This window comes from Nansenia antarctica, assembly GCF_963989245.1.
Source record: "Nansenia antarctica genome assembly, chromosome: 7".
In the NCBI taxonomy this organism is placed as follows: Eukaryota; Metazoa; Chordata; class Actinopteri; order Argentiniformes; family Microstomatidae; genus Nansenia; species Nansenia antarctica.
Window position 1 is genome coordinate 14,484,877 of NC_137677.1, and position 24,270 is coordinate 14,509,146.

At 43.6% G+C, this 24,270-nt stretch overlaps 1 protein-coding gene across 1 annotated transcript in view; it reads left to right on the forward strand.

The window, feature by feature from the left end:
• st3gal3a (ST3 beta-galactoside alpha-2,3-sialyltransferase 3a) overlaps positions 1–9,057 on the forward strand; it is a 30,928-nt gene extending 21,871 nt beyond the window's left edge. Inside the window, exons 9-11 of the mRNA XM_080537337.1 lie at positions 1,840–1,986; positions 3,132–3,278; positions 7,954–9,057. Coding sequence (XP_080393463.1) covers positions 1,840–1,986; positions 3,132–3,278; positions 7,954–8,061 — 402 coding nt within the window. The 3' untranslated portion in view covers positions 8,062–9,057. The remainder of the gene's footprint in view (positions 1–1,839; positions 1,987–3,131; positions 3,279–7,953) is intronic.
• The last annotated feature ends 15,213 nt before the right edge of the window (positions 9,058–24,270 follow it).

Consider the following 24,270-nt stretch of genomic DNA (forward strand, 5'->3'; position numbering starts at 1 on the left):
TCTGCCTGTCTTTGTTTGCTCTACTTGTTTTTCATCAGTGTTTTTAATGCCCCCGACCTCTCCTCTCTATGCCTCATCTCAGGGTATTGCTTTCACTGGGCTTTTTTTAACCTTTTCATATTTTCCACTGTGTATTTTTGCATTCCTGCATCCCGCTTCCTCAAGTCATGTTTTGTCTATTATATAAAAGAAATTACAGTTTTTCTCACAACATTGTACTGTTTCTGTGGTCTTGTCTTCGGTATAACTGGTTAGCCACATAGCAAGATGGGAGTTTGGTGCTTCGTTACGTCACATCTGGTCCTGATGTCTGTCATTTCCTCACACTTTAGCACTTAATTTTGACCAGAGAACCACGGACACAGCTCTCCGTGGGAAAGTGTTTGAGTACTCTGAGCTCCGACACCTCTCTTAATTTGAGATACTCTGTGTCTCTTGAGTATTGTGTTTTCTTTGGTTCTTACAGGTCAACATCCAATTATGTTGCCTTTAATTGTGCTTTGGTCTCCTTTCTCAGGAAGAGTCAAATAAAAATAATTATTATTCCTTTTATCCACTTCACCGGATACTCTCTCTGTGAAAGATGGAACCAAAGCAATGATTTATCTTGCTTCTGTGTTGGGGTCTGAGTTATCTTGTAAATCGTGTAAAGCATAGCAAATAAAACAAATCCCTATCTCTCTTCCCTTTGAGAGAAAACTCAAACCTATGGCACTGTGGTCCACGGATTGATTCTAACATGGCTTTGTGCTCTGATGTGTTCTTTATTTGCTTTTTATAAACCCAGAGCCCATAAAACCACCGCTCAGGGCCTATAAAAGCCACAGGGCTCCCTAAATGTGCCTGAGCTCTTTGTGGGACACCTTTTATAAAGTATGCTCAGTTTCAGCAGGGCTGCAGCAAATGGCACCCTCCCAGAAAAAACCATGCTGATTTATTGGCTCTCCTCCCTGTCCCATTCTACTGTTCCTACAGTACACCAGGAACCTGGAACTGTGTGTGACACAGCACAGCTTCACTCAACTTTATCCGTCTGGTCTCCACAACAAAGCCATGTTGTTGATTGTTGTGCAATTTGAATCTGAATGGGACCTTTGGCATTCAATCTGAACTCAGCCAAAGGTAGTTCCCATGACCCAAGTATGGTACGGTGGCTCTGATATGTACAAGTATCAAACACATAAGCCGATAGTAACGCACGTCCTATATTACAGCAACTTCCATTGTAATTCTCCTGAAATATTCATGAAACCAAGTGGTAATTGATTTGTTACGTGTCCCAGGATTTGTTATTTGTTATTTTTTCGTGATGATGTCGCCCTGTCAGAAAGGCCTTTTCTACTAAACCTGTCTGACACAGAGTTGAGCCATGTTTGGGCGTGCCCTTGGCACGCAGCCAAAGCAGCTCAAAGCCACTTGCCATATTTTATAGGCACCCTTTATTCTGAATATCAAAGGCACCACTGACTTATTTGCACAGGTGACTTCCATTAAAACTCACTGACCAACTGGTTTGCATCAGCTCTCACTCGGCCAGTTGTTCACGGTTGAAGAATGACTAATCACAAGGCAGGACATGAGAAAAGATGTGGAGAGGTGCTCTGGCAGAGCTCTTCGGTAATTGATATGCAACAGTCTTGAGAGTGGGAAGATTTCAATGTGCCGGAGACCACCAACACATTGTTATAGAGAGAGGTAGATGTATGCGTCTGACTGATCTGACTGTTCTCGAATTTGCAATTACTCTGGAGTAATGTTTCATGCTATTCCACACTAACCTCTCTCTCTCTCTCTCTCTCTCTCTCTCTCTCTCTCTCTCTCTCTCTCTCTCCCTCTCAGCGTATCACAGAAGGTTTCTGGAAGTCGGTGGCCCGAAACGTCCCTAGGGAGCCCAGTGAAATGCGCATCCTGAACCCGTACTTCATCCAGGAGGCTTCCTTCAAGTTCATCGGCCTGCCACATAACAACGGCCAAATGGGAAGAGGGGTGAGAGAGGCTGAGAAGAGTGTCCAAACCAATACGCCATCTAACCCTAGAACTCGGTCACGGTTGAGTTTTATTCCTAGAAGAAAAATAGTCAGCTGTTTTACGCATAGGCATGAGTTAATGGCTGGGAACGGAGCCCTGGCTCATGTTCTCTCCTGTCTGCCTGTTTATATCAGGAGAGGTCAACATGAACACACAGCAGAACCTCCAGGTGCCTCCAGGAGCACCACACCAATGAGTCACAACACAAACACTACAGCCACCAGAGTACTAATAGTAGGGCCATGCCTCAAGTCTTAGTACAAGACCAGGGAATCAACACAGACAAATCACATGGGGAAAACATAGAAAATGACCATTACATGCTGATTCAGCCTTCCCCATGTTCATCAAACATCTGGCATATAATGCGTGGTTCTCGAGTGGTTCTCCCTGACTGGAGGTAATATGAATCGAGGCATTTTCTGATCAAGGCCTGAGACAGGGGTGAACTAGTAGAAATGCTCCCAGAACATTGTGTACACATTGTGGTGACTCCTGTCAAGGATCAAAGCTTCGTAGCTCTGAAGATGCCCTTCCCTTTTGTAATGCCTGCACCCGCAGAGACCTGGCTCAGAGCAGCGCAGGGAGGGAGGGAGAGTGGACATAAGCTGAGGATGTGGAGCGTTGTCCGCTTCTTATCAGCCAGCCAGGCAGAACGCCGCTAGCGGGATTAACACTGTCAGTCACAGTGCCACGCTGATAAGCCTTTCACCATTAACCTGCTTGGCAACGAGGCTGCCACTGTGTGTCTGTCAAAGTGAGTGCGTTAGACCTTCAGCACTGCAGATAACCCTCACAACTCCCTCAGCTAACCCAGCTGATAAGTTACCTTAATTCCTGGACATCCACCTATCTCTAACAGGAGTTAGAAAAGGAGGAGAAAGCGAGAGACCTTTCCCCACCAGCTTTGTTAGGACAATTAATCAGCATGTTTCCTTGATTTAGATGAGCTGTGACTATGGTCTTTCAAACATTTCCATGACTTCTGTTTTTGTAACCTTTTACATTTCCCTTCTGTTAGCCCAGCTTGCTACAGCCATCTTTAGGATTCCTACCGCCTGTCCCTGTTTTCAGTAAAGATGTGTCTTCTGTGTTTTTTCCAGAATATTCCGACACTGGGGACGGTTGCCATAACAATGGCCCTCCATAACTGTGATGAGGTAGCCGTGGCAGGATTTGGCTATGACATGAACACCCCCCATGCCCCCCTACACTACTACGAGAAGATCAGGATGTCAGCCATCAAAGAGGTACAGTACCTCTGGCACCCTCCATTTCTTTCCACTTCAGCATGGGTCACTGTGAGGTCTTCTTTATTGTGTTTTCGAAATGGAAAGAAAGATGTCATGTCAATTAGTGTGTCATTAATCTGAGCGTTAGGTCACTCTGACCTCCATGAGGAAGTCTGTTTGGTTTCAGGCAGGCCCTGTTGAAATAATGGAAAGCCAAATGAAGGCATGTACGTATGCTGTCAGTCTGATTGTTATCCATAGGATTAGGAATGTATCATTGTTACTCCATAACTCTCCTCCCACCCACATGCTCTCAGTCCATACAGCATCACAGTGAGAAAAATGTATGGATGTGTTCAGTGTCCATTGGGTCTCGATGTCAAAACAACAAAATTAAGAGGAGCGTTTATACAGAAAATGTCTCGTAAAACAAGGGGAGAATTTACAGACAAACTAACCTGATTATTTGAACCAGACACAGTAATTGTAAGAGATGTTCAATGTAACATGAAACGTTTCTTTTTATCAGACACAGTTACTTAACTTTGTGCCCAAGAGATGTTGGATGTTTGGCTTGACACCACACAATACGATCAAAACTGTTCACTCCATGATTTTTTATCTTCATGTGTGGGGTCTCTCTCAGATAGAAAATCTGTTAAGATTTTTAAAATCCTTATCCCTTAAGATAGGCCACTGCGTTTCGTGCCATCAGACTAAAGCGGGGTACACACATAAGGAATTTCTGCGATTTCAGCGATTTTCGGATCTCTGAAAACAACAGAAAACGCCCGGTTATCAGATGGATCTTAACATTTTCCTATAACAAAATCCTGGGGTGTGAGGTGTGTTAAGAGTCACTTCTCTTCAATTGTGCAATCAACTCTCCTGGCAACCTGCTCGGAAAATGGGCGTGGCCGGCAATCGTAAATGTGAAATGCGTTCAATACTTCCGACCAGAAATCATAGGGTTGCCAGATTGTTTTGGTAGAATTAGCGGTTTTAGACTGTGGTTAGGGTGGAAAATGTCATTCCCATCTGGCAACCCTGCTCGCCAATCAAGAAGCGAGCTGACTTCTTCTTTTCGTTTTTCTGCACTTTATTTGCCCTGTCGCACATGGTTGTCTCGTACAGGTCAGTCAGGGTACTACGTTAGATAATAATAACTTTATTTGTATAGCGCTTTTCCTGCAAACGTTGCGGCTCAAAGTGCTTTAAGCATTATATAATCTTAATTTAATTATTTTGTAATTTAAAGGCAATATTAAAAGGATGGGTTCACGCGAGATTTCTGGCTTGGGGAACGAGACTAGAGAGTCCGGAATCTGTCGTTCCCCACGCCCATTTTCCGAGCAGGTTGAGAGTTGAGAGTTGATTGCACAATTGAAGAGAATTGACTCTTAACACACCTCACACCACAGGATTTTGTTATAGGAAAATGTTAAGATCCATCTGACAATCGGGCGTTTTCTCTCGTTTTCTGTCGTTTTCAGACATCCAAAAATCGTGCCAAAACCGGCCAAAAACTCCTTATGTGTGTACCCCGCATTAGGTGAGGTGTTCCTGGCCTAAAGCCCGGTACACACATAAGGATTTTCAAAATCTTAACAGATTTTCTATCTGAGAGAGACCCCATACATGAAGATAAAAAATCATGGAGTGAACAGTTTTGATCGTATTGTGTGTGGTGTGCGCCGATATTCCCAATTCAGCACCCCACATACATAAAGATCTGTTGTTACGACAGTCTAGAGTCTCGTTCCCCAAGCCAGAAATCTCGTGTGATCAAACGTGATCTAACGTAGTACCCTGACTGACCTGTACGAGGCAGCCATGTGCGACAGGGCAAATAAAGTGCTGAAGAATGAAAAGAAGAAGTCAGCTCGCTTCTTGATTGGCTACATTCCATCCACGTCACAATCGGACTCGGGAGCAGGGTTGCCAGATGGGACTGACACTTTCCAGCCTAGCCACAGTCTAAAACCGCTAATTCCACCCAAAAAACGAGCCCATCTGGCGACCCTGCTCGGTTGTTGTCGGGAGTCGGGAGTTGCCCACACACACGAGGATTTTTGGTCGTAAATATTGAACACGTTTAATATTTACGATTGTCGGCCCGACAATTTTCCGAGCAGATTGCCGGAAGAAATTGACTCTTAACACACCTCACACCACAGGATAATCGTGTAGGATAATCTTTAGAGCCATCCGATAATCAGCCATTTGCTGTCCTCGGTCGGAAAGGGGGAAAATCGGCCCAAAATCGTCCAGATTATCTTTATGTGTGCACCGGGCTTTAGTTTGTGAAAGGCTTGAGGCTGACCTGGAAGAGACACCCATGTAGGGAATCCCAGTGCTTTGATGACTCATTCACGCAGCACAGGTCACCTGACTGTGTGCCCCAGTATCGGCTGTTCTCTGCGCCGTTACTGGAATATCCGCCCACTCAAAAGTTCACAGCCATGAACCTCCCCTGCTCTGTGTTAGCATTCCGGGCTAAGCGTGTGTCTCTGTCTCCCTACGAGCTGTCCACCAACATCCCTTCTGTTTAGCTTTCCACGTTTATCTCCCAAGGGGAAGTTTACAGTGGCCTTTATATCATTATTTGATACAGAGCTTGGGTGCTCTGCCATTGGAGCGACTCTGTGTTACCACAGCGGAGGTGAGATGTGGAGGAGGATATGTAGAGAGACTCGAGAGTAGAGGAACCTGTAGGTGCCAGTCCTAAGAGGGGCACAACCACAACCACTACACGCAGTGTCTGGGGGGGGCATTTGATACACTGTTTAAGTACACAGTACTCTGCCTGCTCATAAATCACTCTTAGTGCAGAGACATCAGGGCCAGAGTGGCTTTTCCATGGCCGACATGCGATCCCCCCCTCCCCCCTCCCCAGGTGTCAGTGTGCGCTCTCCTCAGACCGGTGGCGACTTGTGTTTCAATTTGCAGCGACACAGACCCGTCTCAGTCCCACCCCCTGCCATCTATAATTGAGAGCTGAGGTAGTATGTATTCTCTATGTGACCCAAGGCCCGGTGTGGAGCTGCCAGTCCAAGACACTTGCTCTGGGTCAGGGCTATGGATCTCTCTCCATCAGGCTTACAGTAGTCTTGTTCCCAGACAGTTCCGGCCCAAATGCACAAAAGGTCTGGTTGACCAATGTTGACCAATAGAAACATTGTGGAAAGCACAACGTTGCTTAGCCATTGGCTTTACCTTGCATCAATCATCTCCCACAGCACTCCCCCCCCCCCCAGTGCCTGAGCACCATATGTTTCTGGTTTAGAGCCACGCTTCATAGCCATGCGATTCGCTGAAATGAAATAGTATCAAATACTCCCACTACGGCCAGGTTTGAGTTTTTTTTTTTTTGTAATGCGCTGTGAGCAATAACCTGGCAACGAAGGTTAAGCTAACACACACACACAATGATATAGTAGAACATCTGGTGCTTAGCATGTGTCCCACATAACAAGCAAAAAATTATGGTGACCAAATGTTTTATTTTATTTTATTAGAATCTTCAGGGAAGACACCTCTGTAACACCTAGCCCTATTAAGTAACCTGGCTATTAATTCTATATTACTTGTAGTAAAAAGTTATGTTTTAAAGAATTTCCTGAATTCTTTGAGCACATTATGCAAAGGTGTGTCTATGTTGTGTGTGGGGATGGAATGGAGCCTTGCCTAATCCCTGCCTCGAGGATGTTGTCCTTCTGTCGAGGGAAGCCCTGGGTTTGGAGCACGGAGCTCTCGCTCCACAGAGAGAGCTAGAAGAGCAGGTGGAAGCATGCGTAGATGTGTCAGTCCTCTTCCCCTCTGCTCTGGAGCTGCCAGTTACTCAGCTGTCCCTGCAGGCTCCCAACAAGAACCAACTCTACCTCAGACACACTTGCTCCTAAACCATGGGTGTCGATGCCTTATCCTGTGGAAAGATTTGACTTTTAGTGGTAGTTATATTGGGTGGTGATTAAAAGGGCGGGTTTTGAGACACACTTAGATGACTTTGAACTGCCTGACAACAGCTCTGTTTGAGCGCAGGCAGGGATAGGTCGCTCCTGTCCTCTGAAGCATGAAGTGCTGCAAGTGCTTTTCCCAAGCCTTCGGTATTACTCAGAAATTCCCACCGTCATTTAGCTCAGTCTATAACGTCAGATCTTTTCCCGCAGACATTTTACCAGTGAATAGTTGTTTTCACATTTAGCTTGTAAAGCCCTGACAATAAAGCGGTTATCTCTTTCACTGTGCTTTTGTATCCATCTGCCTGTGTTTAAGTGGTTTATCCACAACGCTTAGTGTACGACATTGTTTCAAAGCCAGTATTCTGCCCCTCTCATCCCTATATTTAGGGCAAGTTCCATAAGTGGAAAAGACTGCTTTGAAAGACACAATAGACTCTCTGTGTTCCTCAATGGCCTGTTTACTTTGTTGTCCTTTATGTTACTATTGAACCACTATGCTTTTACCTCAGCTGAGAAAATCTCTGCGATCAAAAGCTGAAAGTAAATGGTAGAGACTTAAATAACTTTGTCAGCTTTCCAAAGGAATGTGATTTGCCTGCTTCTCCTGTAAAGTACCTGATTGTTTACCCTCTCTCTCCCTTTCCTCTCCCAAACCCACCATAATCTCTTTCCCTCTCTCCCTTCTTTCACTCCCCAACGCTCCTGTCCCCTACCGTCTCTCTCCTGCACAGTCATGGACTCATAACATTTCGAAAGAAAAGGAGTTCCTGATCAAGCTGGTGAAGGCAGGAGTCATCCAAGACCTGACCAATGGGATCTGTGGTTCAGTGGGGTGCTGATTAACCCTTATCCAGCCATCTTTCATGTCGCAGAGATGGAGGAGAGACAACAGAGCTAACGTAGCACTGCAAGGCCCTGCTCTATCTCCCTCAACCTGCACCTGCACACCAAACAGCCTTGAGAAGAGAGAGGTGGCTATGAGCTAGAAGTGCTCGATTGGGGGTTAGCTGCAGTCTTGACATTCGTAGAGGATAAACGGATTGAGAAACTGGACATTAGGCTTGAGTCTGAGCCAAGAATCCCTCTGGAGGAACGCTAGGAGGAAGGGGTACTTCTGCTGTACTTGAATGTATTTATTCACCACAGAAACATCAAAGACAGAGTTCTGTTCTTCCGTTCTGCCCTCCCTCTCGACTCCCATCATATAGGATAGTTTTCCGTCCAGGTGGCAGTGAAATGCACGTGTTCTGCTCCTACAGGGGAGTGAAGGGAAGGGCCTGTGCTGACCTTAAGAAGCCCCCATACCCTGACTGTGCTTCCCTTTTTAAGTCGAGGGACGACTAGTCTTCTCTTGTTTTTTTTCAACGCCGAGACAGGAAGCCGACACCCCTTGATTAACATATTTATTTTCATAAAACCACTGAGGCCTCAGAGACTACTGTTCTACCGCTCTGTTTGGAGAGAGAGACTGAGCTTTGTGTATCGTCTGTCCAACAGTGCACTTCCTAAACACACTACTCACCTCGACTCTCATCTCACACAACCACGGCACACGCTGGGATATCAGGCCCTAGTCTGGCCCCTAATCATACTCAATGTTCCTATCAGTTATCGTTAAACAATCGAGCGTTATAATTTTTAAAACACTTTTGTTTGTTAATTTTGCAACATTGTACTTTGAAAGTTTGTTTCCCTCAATCAATACACGGTGACTCAAATATTCTATGTTCAACCCTCTATGGTTGTTTTAGTGGATTGACTTTTTTTCTACTTTTATGCACAAGCCAAAGTCCTCTCATGTATTTCTCATACAGTAGTTCATGCACAGTCACTGCACATGGATTTGTCAAGATTATTTGACTAATTAAATAAAAACTGATTATAACATAATCTGCATCTCCCAACCCAGTTCCTTGTTGAAATGCACACAAGAAAGATTTGAAAACAATTTTAATGAGCTGAACGAGACATCATTTGTTCCCACTCAAAATGCAGGAGAATGACTTGGTCATGATACAGTAATTTACAGTTGTTTATGGATCCATAGATGCTTATACTGATCTGTTTACTGGCACAGAGAGCCTCGTTTGTCAAAGGGGTTCACGAGTCATGCCGTGTTGTTTTCTAATCTTAAATAGTTTACATATGTATGTGTTTATCTGTTATCCATCCACCCATCCATGTATCCCAGTGGGTACACATTATCAGAGGGATCGTCTCAGCTTCAGTAACATGTCTTGTCGCACTTTTAAAGTCTGTAAACTGTTCCCTGTTTTCTAAGTATGGTCAACAAACAGTAGATGTTTATGAGAGAGTGTGGGGTAAACATGGTGGATGGTGGTGAGTCATCATTGTGTGCTGGTTTTAGCAGGATATTTGTATGAAAAGGTCAAGGATGAAGAATGTTCACAGGTCCGCTAATTCAGACCAGCCAAAAACAGCCGATTTTCAGCCATTACTCTGAGACTCTTCATGATGCTCATCAGCTTCAGCCTAACGGCATAAAGTGATACCAAGGTGTGTGTGTGTGTGTGTGTGTGTGTGTGTGTGTGTGTGTGAGAGAGAGAGAGAGGGAGAGATCGAGAGGACAGAAATGTAACATTCAGGGACCTCATTTTATTGTTCCCTTTGGATAGAAATGTGATGATCAAGACCAATTCCATGTTTTAAGGTGCAATTTGTAATTCAAACAACAAAATGGGCTCCCTGTCACAACAGCTGACGGTTGGGGCTGGAGAAATGTCTATTTCATAGACACACTTATCAAGCACTTCTGTTTTGATGTGGTAAGACAGTTGAACTAAGCTCATGAAGTATTTATAAGCTATATGTACCAATTACAGATTGCCTCTTCAAACACTGCTTTGTTCTTTTGCTAGGACTATCAAAGTGTGTATTGCAGGAAGGAGAGTTCAACCATTGGTCTGCAAATGAGATCAAGTTAGCTTGTAGACGGCTGAAAGTCATGGCGCATAACTCATAACTCCAGACCAACGGTGACTCTTGAGGAAAAACGGGAGATGTCGGAGTTTCATTCGTATCTTTTATCACACTCCAGACGATCCCGTCTCCTTCTGTGAGACTTAAAAAACACTGTGTGAATCGTTAACAAGAGCCACCCTTACACAACAGTATTTCAGTTTATTAGCCAGACTAAAGTTATTTCTCTTCATATGGACATTATTTTCCTGTGAGTCATGGAAGCGAGCATTATCTTCAAAGCATTCACATGAAAAAAAGGAAATCAATGTAGTGCACTATTCAAGTCACCCTGGATGTCGTTCTAATGCTTTGGTTATAATTTCAGTCTATACTGTTACTTGTACCAAAGGTTTGAGGTTGAAGAGAATTGCAATAAATAGGTTCGATTTTGAGTCAAAGCCTGGGCTATAGATGTAGTCAGGGACTGCTGTTAAGAGTCACTATGGCTAGGGTTAGTATTATTTTTCTCTCCGTTTTTAAGTATGCCGCTATAAGATTCTTTGGAGCCAGCTATTGGCTTCTTTATAGTGTGCGCCATGTTATAGACACTGTTTGGCTGAAGGATCCTAGCACCAACATATGGCAGTTATGATCCTCATCATTTTGATAAAACCTTTAAAATGTTTCACTCTTCTCCAGAGCCTATTATTATACGCTATGTTTAATGTGGCATGCTCATGTGGGTCTCCTTTTTACTTTGAGATAAAATGCTGTATCTGCAAGTAAAATATCTGATAAATCACACCCATTTTTTGGTTTAATTTTGAAACCTCTGTACTTGGTCTGGTTTACTGCGATGGTAGAACATGGTTCTGTGTAACTGTCCAGATCAAATGGCAAAGAAGACTTCTCGTCTAAAAAAGACAGATAGGGGATCAGGAAGGAATTGAAATCAACAGAATAGGTTACGAGACAGCCCCCATAACAAGCTGCCAGTGTCTGATAATGCTGGCAGGCCATACTCTACAAGTTGTAATGTGCTTGTAGCATCCGCAGTAAAAAAAGCAAACCGATTTAGAAAGTGTGAGATCATAGACAGTTCTGCTATGGACACAACAGGCAGGTGGCCACTATTTAAAGAGGATCCTTGACCTGGACATGTTCTGAGGCGGGGGGGGGGGGGGCTGGGGGATTGGTCGAGTGCACACAGACAGGTGGTCTACACTATGTAGGTGGCCTCGGGGGGTGACAACACGGGTATGGCTTGGGACACTAGGGGGACAGCTTTCACATACCAGCAGCAAAGGCCAGACTGGGGGTTCAGTTCCACCCAGGTTTTTTTTATCTCCCCTGCTTCCTTTTCATGTCTGAAATATGACCCCTGGTTCATGTCTAGGTCCATCATTTAGTTTTAATTAAACCCTGATCTGCAAGACAGGGTTTGGGTCCACTCTCCCACTGTTCTCCACTAGTGTGTCTGTGCTGGCTCAGGTTCCACACCCCTGTATTCTCACTGACACTGCATCTGTATTGGATATGCCTATGGCTGCAACACACACTGACCAATAAAACCGTTTACTCAAACTTGGAGACATGGGAACACTCGCAGATGGAAAACATTGCTCCTTCTATCTCTACGGCTGGGAAATGGTTGGGATGTAGAAGAGGTTTCTATTTTAGCCTCCCTCTAGGACGTTCCACAGCTGGGAGTTTTCATGTCATCGTGGGTCTCCTTGGGTCTCCAAGCACAGCATGGGAAGAGGTGTGCTAGTTCTCACTCCCAAGGTAGAATGTTGTTTCACATTGACTTACAGTATTTACACATTCCTGGTCCTTTGCCAGCTTTATATATTACACTAATTCCACAGGGGTTTTGAAGGTCTTGACTCAAACTCTATTGAGACCAATAAAGATTTGTAATTTCTGCATGACTGTTTTTGTGTTTAATTCTGGCATGAATGTGTATTGTGTTATTTGTAAGCAAGGAGAGAAATGTGTTTAATGGATATGTTACAGTACATGTGGGAATACGGTACATGTGGGAAAACTAGGCTTAGGGTTAGGTGCTACGTCGACTTGGTACATGCTGGCATGTCTAATCCTAACTCTAACCATAGCACCCTAGCACCTAACCCTAGTTTTCCCACATGTACCGTATCCCCACATGTACCGTAACATATATACTCAAAATAGACCCAACTTACCAAGTGGTATTTGCAGTGATGTGCAATCCAGAGATATAATGGTCATGGCATGGCAGTTTTTCAGGAGTTTTTCAAACCATATTGTTTGAAGACAAAGCACCAATCAACAGGGACCTAGCCCAGAACGTACAGTACTGTGATGTACACGCACGCACAGACACACACACACACACACATTGCGTTCATTGGCAAGTCCATGATGCAGTTCACATCTGCAGAGGGGACAGAAGGCAGATGGAGAAATAACTGGTCACTACGTATCTGTACTCCTCCCTCCATCTTAGATCACTCACTGCATCCACCAAACATTGCGTAGCTATTTACAAAGATCATCATTTTTAATCAGGAGACGGACTACACATGACTACAATGCTGTGTGTTATATGTGTATGTTATGCATGTATGAAAAGCCCATTATTCCTCTGTAAAGTCTTATTTGGTTTACTAAGCCACATTTACTCGACTGTGATCTACTTGTATTTTCATCGTCTGTAGAGATATTCACATGAAGTATGCTGTCCATAAATAGTGCAGCTTGTGTTCATAGCTCAGTGGAGTGGAATCAGTACCGTACATCCAATGCCATGTTCCTTTGAGCTCCAGGTGAGTTGGTTGGGAGTCTGATAAAGGAATATGCTGCCTGATTACAGACCGTGGCCATTATGCCTATCCCCTGAGGCCTCTCTTTTTCTTCCTCCATCCCTCCTCTGTTTTGTCCCTCTGTCAATCCATCAGGCAGACAGAGAGCATTAGACATGCTATTATAGTATATGTTTGGTGTATTCGGTTGTTAAGTCTGACGTCAAACGTGACGTTTAGCAATTTCCGGGTCCAAACCATAAATTCCCCGCACCAGAGTACCAGTGTACTAAAGCACCAGAGTACCAGTGTACTACAGCGGTAGAATGACAGTTCAATCGGGTTTTTGGACTCTTTGATCTATTAATACAACAAGGGACACAGCACTTTCCCGTTTTCCCCATATTGTCAGGGTCTTTGAGCCTCGGAAAAGCTCTATATAAATATAATGAATTATTATTATTACTAAGGCATTTCGAAGAGAGCACCTCAGCCAACAACCGAATTCTGTACTATGTAGGTCAGGTTAGGTAAAGACAAAAAATGGAAAAGTGCTAACCCACTGTTTTATAAGAGCATATTGGGGTAGAAACCATCACTAGCCAGTCCATCCAGAACCAGGTAACAGAGGGCCAACTTGACAGCTCTGCTCAGACCAGGGTAGGACTACTGTTGCCTGAGTACAGGAATCCTAAGCCTGAGTGGAATGATCTCCCACTAACATCTTGACAGGGGGCTGGATGCTGTGAGCAGCAGGAGAGCGAGGGGTCCATGCAAGGCCACCCAGAGACTAGCTGACCCCTGGTTAGCCCATGCTGACCCCACCTCACCAGACACCCACAGTGGACTCCATGGGGCAGTGGATCCCATGTCAAGAGGTCAGATTTGATAAAGCAATCTTGAAGTATCTCCGCTGTGAACCTTGAGCCTCCTGGGGTTCCTTAGATGCCAAGATTAGGTTAGTTTCCTCATAGAAAGATGAGGTTAGTTTCCTCATAGAAAGATTAGGTTAGTTTCCTCATAGAAAGATTAGGTTAGTTTCCTCATAGAAAGTTTAGGTTAGTTTCCTCAGAAAGATGAGGTTAGTTTCCTCATAGAAAGATTAGGTTAGTTTCCTCATAGAAAGATTAGGTTAGTTTCCTCATAGAAAGATTAGGTTAGTTTCCTCATAGAAAGATTAGGTTAGTTTCCTCATAGAAAGATGAGGTTAGTTTCCTCATAGAAAGATGAGGTTAGTTTCCTCATAGAAAGATTAGGTTAGTTTCCTCATAGAAAGATTAGGTTAGTTTCATCATAGAAAGAGCCCTGGCTGGAATAAGAGGATGCACAGGCCCGAACACTGCAGGGGGGCTTGACCCGAGAGCACAGGTTAATTCCTTGGTCATGTTTGGGCTCTGGTGCACAGTGATAACCTAACCTAAATGCTACTGTGCCTTCTCTGTGGGGCGATCATGTGATTGTTTCCCTGCCAGTCTTAATTGGCCATGACTAAAGATGCATGTGTGGTTTAGCGCTGTTGCAGTGTGCTCATATTCCTCCTACAACATTGTCTGGGAGAGAGAAATAAACATTTCGGCTGTTTGCCGATAGTTCATAATAGAGATGTGAAAAAATAATATTCTGGATGGGGCCGGGGAAAAGTAGTAGCTTTAAACTAAATTACATCAAATAACTCCCTCAGATATAATACAAATCCGGGTCTCTGTTTGTGCACATACTCCCGGGATCCCATTTCCCCCATGTTATCCATCCTAACAGTCAATGAGGGCTCTGTTTTCGCAGCTGAATTCTATACGCCTGAAAAATACATCACTCTGACAGAGGCCAAATTGAGTTTAAATGGGTATTGAAATAAAATTATTTCAGCCATCAATTCCTTTTGAAGGGTTAAGCCATCATTCATTGTAGGGAAGAAAGTTAATTATATCCATTGGGAAGTCCACTTGTGCAGCCTGGAAAACACGGAGGGGAGAGAGCTGAGATTTATTCATGGTCATTGGTCTGCGTTAAGAATTACATGTGAATCTAATCAGCCGGTTGCTCTTACAGTAGGTAGAGAGAGCAGAGAGAGGGCCTTGGTATCTTAAGGAGGTGGGTTTGTGGTTGTGGCCTTGTGGTGTGTGGAGCTCCAAACAGAGCAGGTGGATCAATGTTTGCTTAGTGGTTGTGGCCATGCCAAGGCAGGTCTTATGTGGGACAGGGCCAGGGTCCTGGCTCCCTGCCATGGGTCAGGACCTAGCCATGTGTCTGTCCTCTCTGTGTGACAGCCCTGCTTGTGGAGTATGTCATCCCTCTTGGAGTTGCTCATTAATCTTCTCCCTGTGAGCAGGGGGGTCAAGCTGCTTCTCATGCCTGTTGACCACAACACAAGTCCCCAGTCCAGGGTTGCGGCCCCTGTAAAGAAAGGACCAACCCCCTTAATAGTCACCTGACTAAAAACAGTCACCTGAAGAAAAGAAAAAAAGATTTTGTGCTACAGCATTCTACTGGTTTGGCTTATCCAGCAATTGGATTCTCTCAGTTCTCACTCAACTGTGCTGATTGATTTATTTTTTGAATGTGAAAAAGTATTCAAAGTGAATGAATGACACCATTCATTTCAGGGTGTGCTCATTAAACGTTGTTTGCCCTCAGCTAGCCATTGTTAAACCATCACTGATTCTTTTGGTACCTACCTACTCTACACATGCTTGCATCTTGGGGTCGCTATTATCACGGCAAGGAGCCAATAGGTATATACTATAGCCTATATTGATGGACTGTACATCATTTGTAAGGCAGTTTCTATGTCATGCTGTGTCTTCATGGTTTTCCTTTGTAGGGTGTGTGTGTGAGGTTATTTTGACTGTGCTGATGCTGTTCACTGAGCACTCATGAATAAGCGCATAGTCTCAGTGGTGTGACCTGAGTTCCTCCTCAGTGCCCCTGTGTGCTGCTGTCTCCTGCCCTGGTGCCCCAGTCAGGCGTCCTGTCTCTCAGCCTGGCACCGCTGCTGGTCTCAGCCCGCCAGGCAGCCTATCAGGCCAGGCAACGGTGCTCAGTCAACGGAGGATGGCAGGGTCTAGCACTAGCAGCTACCCAGTGAGCCATCGCTGCCCAAAGAAGGAGCTGCAGCCTCTCTGAGGGGTTTAATCTGCTATTTGGCACAGGGGAGGAGATGCTATGGTTTTGTGCTCTTGAGTGGAGATCCACAATCAGAAAAAGAGGTTTAAATCTGGCCTGGCTTGTCAGGTTTGATTCGTTGCCAATCTTGATAAGTCTTTAGAATTTTGAGATTGCACCCTAGCACTTGCGGGAAATTTGGTCATGAAAATCATTGCTGCCTGCTTCATTAGGCCAACTGTCTTTTTCATAGTTTGTTTACCAATTTAATGTGTATACCTATGGTTATGACCTCAGAAATGGGGTTCAGTTTCTAGTTATTTTGTAGTGGCTGTAAATTAAGAATACATTGTTTTACTTCCTTTAAACTGATGAAAGGTGGAATGAATTGAAGCACATACAGAGTTAATTTTGATGAGATAAGAAATCAATACATGCCGTTCATGTGGAAGTCAATGCTTTAGGCTGAACATTTGGCAGCAATACCATGGCAGCATTTGGGAGCCTACTCGTAAAACCGCTGCCTCCGATGTGTGTCTCTGTCCATTTAACATGCGCAGTTAATAGACCCCAGCAGTCGCGCTTGCGGAGCTGTTTGGAGCGCAGCAGTAGCCTAATGGAGCACACTAGCCAGTCAAACGGGTCAACTTTGGTGGACATGCCTGTATAAAAGAACATCCGGAATTAAGTTTATGTTGAGATAAAAAAGGAAGTTAACCAAAAATGTAAGTAGACACCTTGTGTAGCTTGTCATGTAACCTGTTGTGCGCAGGGATCATGTGATAGAGGGTGGAATTTGACACCCCGGGCTTTAAAAAACCTGAGCCAACTCAACTCACATCTGTATTTGGAGCTGCAATTGACATTAACATCTGCAGTTTGCTGTAAGGAGCCTACCTGTGACGCGCTGTCTACAGCCCAGAACGCATCTTTTTTGTATTTTAATGTTTTTTATTTTGACTCATCTTTCACGGTTTTTGGAGCACATTACCAAGTCACGTCTAGGAAACGGTTATAGCCTATTTTTATCTGCAAGTTTTGAAACAATGTTGCCGCATTTTTTTTGATTGAAACTGGGATTGCGCAATTATGCCAGAGTATATTGCAGAGGAATCTACAAAAAGATCACAAAGGAGTAACGTGTCATCGCATTTGGATTGTTTTGATCTGACTATTACCTTGATATTTTTCTCTTCATATACACGCCCATGATTGGCAAGGTTGTCAAAGTCGGTAAAGGTAGGAATAAAAACAACATTACTATGTAGGTTGATGTTTTGTATCCAGCTTAAATAATTAATAATATGTTTATAATTCTCTCTATTTGTGTTTGTGTTATAAAATATAACATATAACCTAAGAAAATTATTTGATAACAGAATTTGTCACTATACAAGTAATAGCTGTCATGTTCAAACTCCTGCGCTGCCTGAATTTGCCCCCCTTCTGCCGCGCTTTGCTACCAAATGTGCTGGGCTGACATTCAAACCTGAATTCATAAAGTATTTCAATCAAACTAACATTCGAAGAATATATATATTCATGATGATAATGCTTCTTCTTATTATTATTATTAATAATAATAATAATAATAATAATGGCCTAATTATAGGTTATTCATAACGTTTCATAACATATTATTCTATTATTATTATTATTATATTGGCTATTATTGTTGTTGCTATAGTAAAAAGACATCAACTGATTATCATGAAAACCATTATTGGTTTAAAACAATACAACATGAAAAGGTCAATGTTGTGTGTGCCCTTCTGAGCAGTTTTCTAAAACATTTGTAGATTCAATTTGGCGTTTTTTAATCAAACGAATTCTAATTTCAAATGTGTGAAATGTAACAAAAGCAATGGGTATGCAATATTATAACTGGGGTTGTTGTTGTTGGACTCGACGGGGAGGACCAAATGAACATCCTCATAGTGGATCAAAGTGTATTGTGAGAACAAGTGCACAGAGTGAAGAGTCTCTGCATATATATATATATAGAAAATGAACGCGAAATTATCCGACAAGTCAGACTTTTCAAAATGACAGTTTACTGGCAGGCTTCTACCACTATCAGCAGCATTCATCTCGACTGAATTGTTCACTTTAAAGGTTTGATTGTGACATATTTTGAACTTTTAAGTCTGCGTTTACTGTATATTGTAGGGAAAAGGCACAGTTTTTCATTTTTCATTTTTACAGTTTTCATTTTTGTTTTCTTATATTCTAATATACATATATACATATTCCTTCTTATTATATAAGTTATTACTGGAAAGTAAAAGTTCATGCCTGATGCAGACAGTGATTTGTTATCAACGTTGATACAAATCACCATCACACTATTAAAATCCAGCCCCCTCATTCCTGTCCAAGTGCCCTTTTAAGATTTAGAGGAATGTGTCAAGAATGTTAAATAAGTCCATTGCCTGCTCTCGCCACAAGCGTTTGATACTGTATATGCTAAATTGTGTCATTATTGGAGTCTAAGAGCCTCTTTGCCAGATCAAATGCATTATCAACAGTGGGGCTGTTGACTTTGAAATTAAAGGAAGGTCATTAGACATGAAATGCATGTTTTTTGTCTTTTCAAACAGGCTAATAGCCATCGTTTCTGTAAAAACTGAGAAATGCAAGCCATATGATTCTGCAGCTGTTGTATAATGACTGTGTGTGTGTGTGTGTGTGTGTGTGTGTGTGTGTGTGTGTGTGTGTGTGTGTCTATGTGTGTCTGTGTGTGTCTGTGTGTGTGTGTGTGTGTCTGTGTGTCTGTCTGTGTGTGTGTGTGTGTGTGTGTGTCTATGTGTGTCTGTGTGTGTGTGTGTGTGTGTGTGTGTGTGTCTGTGTGTCTGTCTGTGTCTGTGTGTCTGTCTGTGTCTGTGTGTGTGTCTGTGAACATAGATAGTACGTCAGTAATAGTAATTGTTGTGGTTGTTGTAGTCGTAGTCTCTCCTGTCATTGTGAACTGTGAGCCGCCAGGAGCTGAGCTGCTTGTTGAAAAGCCTCAGTCAGGAGTAACATCTAGTGCCTCTCAGGCTAAGTGAATGTCTTTCACTGTCCTCCATTATAGGCTACAAAACCAACACCAAAAGCATAACAGGGGTCTGTTTAGTAATCTATAGGGCTGCGGTGCAAAGTGGTTCTAGGGAGAGTTATGGGCTGCAGTCACTCCGTGGCAGAATAACGGCGGCTCGCTTTATTGCAAAGAGGGCTAATGAGTGGCAGAGCTTTGTTGTAATGAGAAACACCTTCAGTCCCTTACCAGGGTCAGGGCAGCTCCGATGGCCATTAACCACCAATGGAAGCAGTAGGACATACTCTATCCCTGTCTATGGCTCTGCATGAGTTAGGGCTTGTGGCTCTATATACTGCTCTGCATACCCTAGCCCTGTCTGTGGATCTGTCTGTGTCTCTGCATACCCTAGCCCTGTCTGTGTCTCTGTCTGTGGCTCTGCATACCCTAGCCCTGTCTGTGGATCTGTCTGTGTCTCTGCATACCCTAGCCCTGTCTGTGGATCTGTCTGAGGCTCTGCATACCCTAGCCCTGTCTGTGTCTCTGTCTGTGGCTCTGCATACCCTAGCCCTGTCTGTGGATCTGTCTGTGTCTCTGCATACCCTAGCCCTGTCTGTGGATCTGTCTGTGGCTCTGCATACCCTAGCCCTGTCTGTGTCTCTGTCTGTGGCTCTGCATACCCTAGCCCTGTCTGTGGATCTGTCTGTGTCTCTGCATACCCTAGCCCTGTCTGTGGATCTGTCTGTGTCTCTGCATACCCTAGCCCTGTCTGTGGATCTGTCTGTGGCTCTGCATACCCTAGCCCTGTCTGTGGATCTGTCTGAGGCTCTGCATACCCTAGCCCTGTCTGTGTCTCTGTCTGTGGCTCTGTATACCCTAGCCCTGTCTGTGTCTCTGCATACCCTAGCCCTGTCTGTGGATCTGTCTGTGTCTCTGCATACCCTAGCCCTGTCTGTGTCTCTGCATACCCTAGCCCTGTCTGTGGATCTGTCTGTGGCTCTGCATACCCTAGCCCTGTCTGTGGATCTGTCTGTGTCTCTGCATACCCTAGCCCTGTCTGTGGATCTGTCTGTGGCTCTGCATACCCTAGCCCTGTCTGTGTCTCTGCATACCCTAGCCCTGTCTGTGGATCTGTCTGTGTCTCTGCATACCCTAGCCCTGTCTGTGGATCTGTCTGTGGCTCTGCATACCCTAGCCCTGTCTGTGGCTCTGCATACCCTAGCCCTGTCTGTGGATCTGTCTGTGTCTCTGCATACCCTAGCCCTGTCTGTGGATCTGTCTGTGGCTCTGCATACCCTAGCCCTGTCTGTGGCTCTGCATACCCTAGCCCTGTCTGTGGATCTGTCTGTGTCTCTGCATACCCTAGCCCTGTCTGTGTCTCTGCATACCCTAGCCCTGTCTGTGTCTCTGCATACCCTAGCCCTGTCTGTGGCTCTGCATACCCTAGCCATGTCTGTGGCTCTGCATACCCCAGCCCTGTCTGTCGTTTTGTGTGTGTGTGTGTGTGTGTGTGTGCGTGTGCATGCGTGTGTGCGTGTGTGTTCACGCGCATGTGTGTGTCTGTGTGTGTCAATGGTGTGTACCTGAGACTTTGTCCCCTGTTCACATTACCTCATACTGTACACGGAAGCACAAGGTCATAACAGGTCATGCTCAGCTGACGCAATGATGCGTACAGACATTCTGTCATGTAAGAGCACACCCCTGTTCTTGACACGTTGAACAACTCAACTACCATTGAAAATAAACAGAGGAATCTTAACAGGCAGCGATACAACATCATAGAAGTCCTTATGCTGCACATCATTCTTGTCAAGAGCAACAATGCAAAGTGAAAGTGGTTCCCACCCTGGTGAGGGTTCAAGTGGCATCATTCTTTCAGTAGTGTTCTCATGTACAAGAGGAGATGGCTGGTGAATGGGAGGCCCAGGGGAGGGAGTTAGGAGGAACTGCAGTATTCAGTACTCCAAACACAAAGCTGTGGGAACGCTGTATAATGGCATAATGTGTAAACAGCGTTAACCTCTCCCAGAATGCCTGAGTCATGTTATGTCCCCAGCAGTGGTGAACACAGCTCTTCTCTCCTCTCCTCACACGCTCCTCATAGAAGCTCTTGACAGAAGCACCTGGCTAATAAAACGTCGCTGTTTGATAGACTGGTGGTGTCTCATCACACACATATTCGGCCATATTCGATGTCTGCTAATCATAGCCACTGGGACAGTCCGTCTCCCATCCTCTACTGTAGATGTAGAGTATCTGTAGTCCTGGAGAGAGAGAGCTATGGGCTGAGGACTGTGCAGGGTGAGCTGTCCGGCTGCCCATCCAGACATCCACTCGGAGAGCGCAGCTGAACATCTGCTCCACACAAGTCACGCTCACACGGAAGGAGCATGCTGGGAATGCAAACAGCCTCCACTTAATTTGTAAAAGCCAAATTTTAAAAAATGTCTTCCGGACAGAGACTCATCCATCAAGAGGCTCAGTCTGGGTCTGCTGGCCTCCATGGACACATAAACATGTACATTTAATCATACGCACAGTGTATTGTTTGTTTCGTGTCGAGTGTGGAAGGAAATGGAATAGTGTTGGAAGAGCTGGTGGTCTGAATTCCACTTTAGCCACACTGTTTTTATTTTGCCTTGGAGAAAGTTTTCTAATCTGAATGACTTTTATGCATCATATAATATGTTGATAGATGGGGCATGACCAATCAATCAAACTTTATTTGATTATACTTTTATTGATTTATTATTATTGGGGTTCCGGTTCTACGGCTACCTAATAATTAGTTATAATTAATTAATTATTATTAATTATATTAATTAGTTATAATTAATTAATTATACGTACATATTTGACATTTAAGACATTTTAAGTCATTTTTTATACTATGTATTAGATAAGCACATTGTGCAAGTGGAAGACTATTGTAACCATGTATTCAGCTTTGCTTTGAGCACTGTCTGCCTGCATGCTGAATGCCTCCATTAACACTAGAACAGCCATGAGAGTAAAGAAAAAAGTTCTATCTTTGCACTCGATCAAATTTCAGGACCCTCCTTTCATGTCTTTTCCTAGATATGTGCGTTCTACCACCCAGTATCCTTACATTTTCAAAATCATATCAAGATAAGCTAGTATGAAGCTATTTTGCAGTTTTTCTGTGTAGGACGCAGGCTAATATACAAGCGGCCGACTAGTGGTCGTTGTGTGTAAATAGCAGCTTAGCATTGTAAAGAGGCGGCTCTTTTAGTAGGTAAAAAAGGCACGGCTGTTCTAGTGTTAAAGCTGTCACACTGAATACGACATGCTATCTCCTGGTACCTACAGTATACTGTATGCTATCTCATGGTACCTAAAGTATACTGTATGCCATACCCTGAAACAAGGAGCCACTTGTTTGGCCCTTCAGAACCAGTATTGGACTTCAATGGGCTGTAACTTAAGTGCAGGAAATGTATATTGACACAATATGTACATATTGTTGCAAGGTTATAAACTGGTTGTTATTAATATGTTAATTTCTTTAATTTGTTTTCATTTGAGAAAGCCTTATTCTGACAAGTTGTTTTTGTTTGAAGAATCAAATTTCTAGTACTGTGTACATTCTATAAATATAGCAGTGCCTATGATTGGAATGTGTAATTCTCAATATGGTTTACATTTCCATTCATGTGCAAATGATCTCTCTTGTTTTGCATTAAGTATTTGCTGCAGATTTTGTCAGCAGGAGAATTGTCAAACAACATTAATGTTAGTCAAACTTCCACACTTCTACACTCCGTGTTGGACCATTCTGTAGCGAGTAGGGGTTTGCTTATGTATATCACTTATAGGAATAAGTAGTTGAGACTAATTCTCACTTATAAGAAAGTACCAGATTTCAAACTGAAACACTGCAGCGACTAAATGAAGTTCCAGCTGTACAAAAGCATTACATCAAAGAATCCCCGTTAATTCAACTGGGTTTGTTTCACAAGAGAGAGTGCGCCGATGACCTCTCTTTGTCTCCATACTTGATGCCAAAGCAGCACTCCCCTTTCTGCATTTAAAACACTGTAGACTGCTTTGAAGAGGACAAATAAAGCTGTCCATCTCAATTTTTTTCATCTTCATCTGTTGTGAGAGTGATGCACAGAGACCTCCAGTAGTTTCTTCTGAAAAAAACGATTTCTGACTTTATAGACTGTCTGACTTACTGTATCACAGCAAGAGACAGACAGTGTCCCTTGAGAATCCACAGCAGATTTTCAGATAGTGGATCTAGTAGTGATAGTCTTTGTTCTGTCACTGTCTCTGTTATTATGGTAGGTATTATAGACCTACAGTGTAAGAGGATCCTGGTCCCCAATGAAAGCCAATGTTATCTAAGACACCCAGGCTGGTGTCCTGAGGAGCAAACTTGTTTTGACATGGACCCATTCAGAATGGCAGGAGAGATTAAGGATACCTGTGCTCATTACCATTTGAATTATGACAGGTCTAATCCTCAATAGTGAACCGTGCCCAAACTCAGTATGTGTAGCTTTGAATCATGGGTTACACAGTGTTGCCATGGTTAGACAGTGGTAGTGGGGGTCTAGTGGATAGTGAGTTGGACTTGTGATCGGAAGGTTGTGAGTTCAAATCCCGCCTGAAGCCACACCACTACTAGTGTGCCCTTGGGTAAGGCACTTAGCCCTCAGTTACTCCAGGGGGAATGTCCCTGTAATTCGTAATTGTAAGTCGCTTTGGATAAAAGCGTCTGCTAAATGGCAAAATTAATTAATTAAAATTAGACAGTGTTGCCATTAGTAACTCAAACCTAAATCTGGGATACACAAATATATGATCATATTGGTTCTGATGACCTAAATTACTATCTCATGTACAGTGGGGGAAATAAGTATTCAACACATCAACAATTTTATAATTCAACATATTTCCATTGCAGCTATTCACATGAAATGTAGACCAGACATTTCTATTAGTTCAATAAAACTACACAGCTTAAGAAATTGCAACATTCCCATTCATAAAAAAGCTATGTGCCGCAAAAGGGAACACAGGAAAAAAGTATTGAACACTTGAGTAAGAAAAGGCACTATACCAGCTTATATGACTAATCAGTTCTCCTACCGATGCTAATTAGAATCAGCTGGGTTAGTGCATGTTGGTGGGTAAGTACTTCCACTCTTTGAAAAAGGGTTTTCTACCTCTGAATAATTGTCACCAAGCTTTCC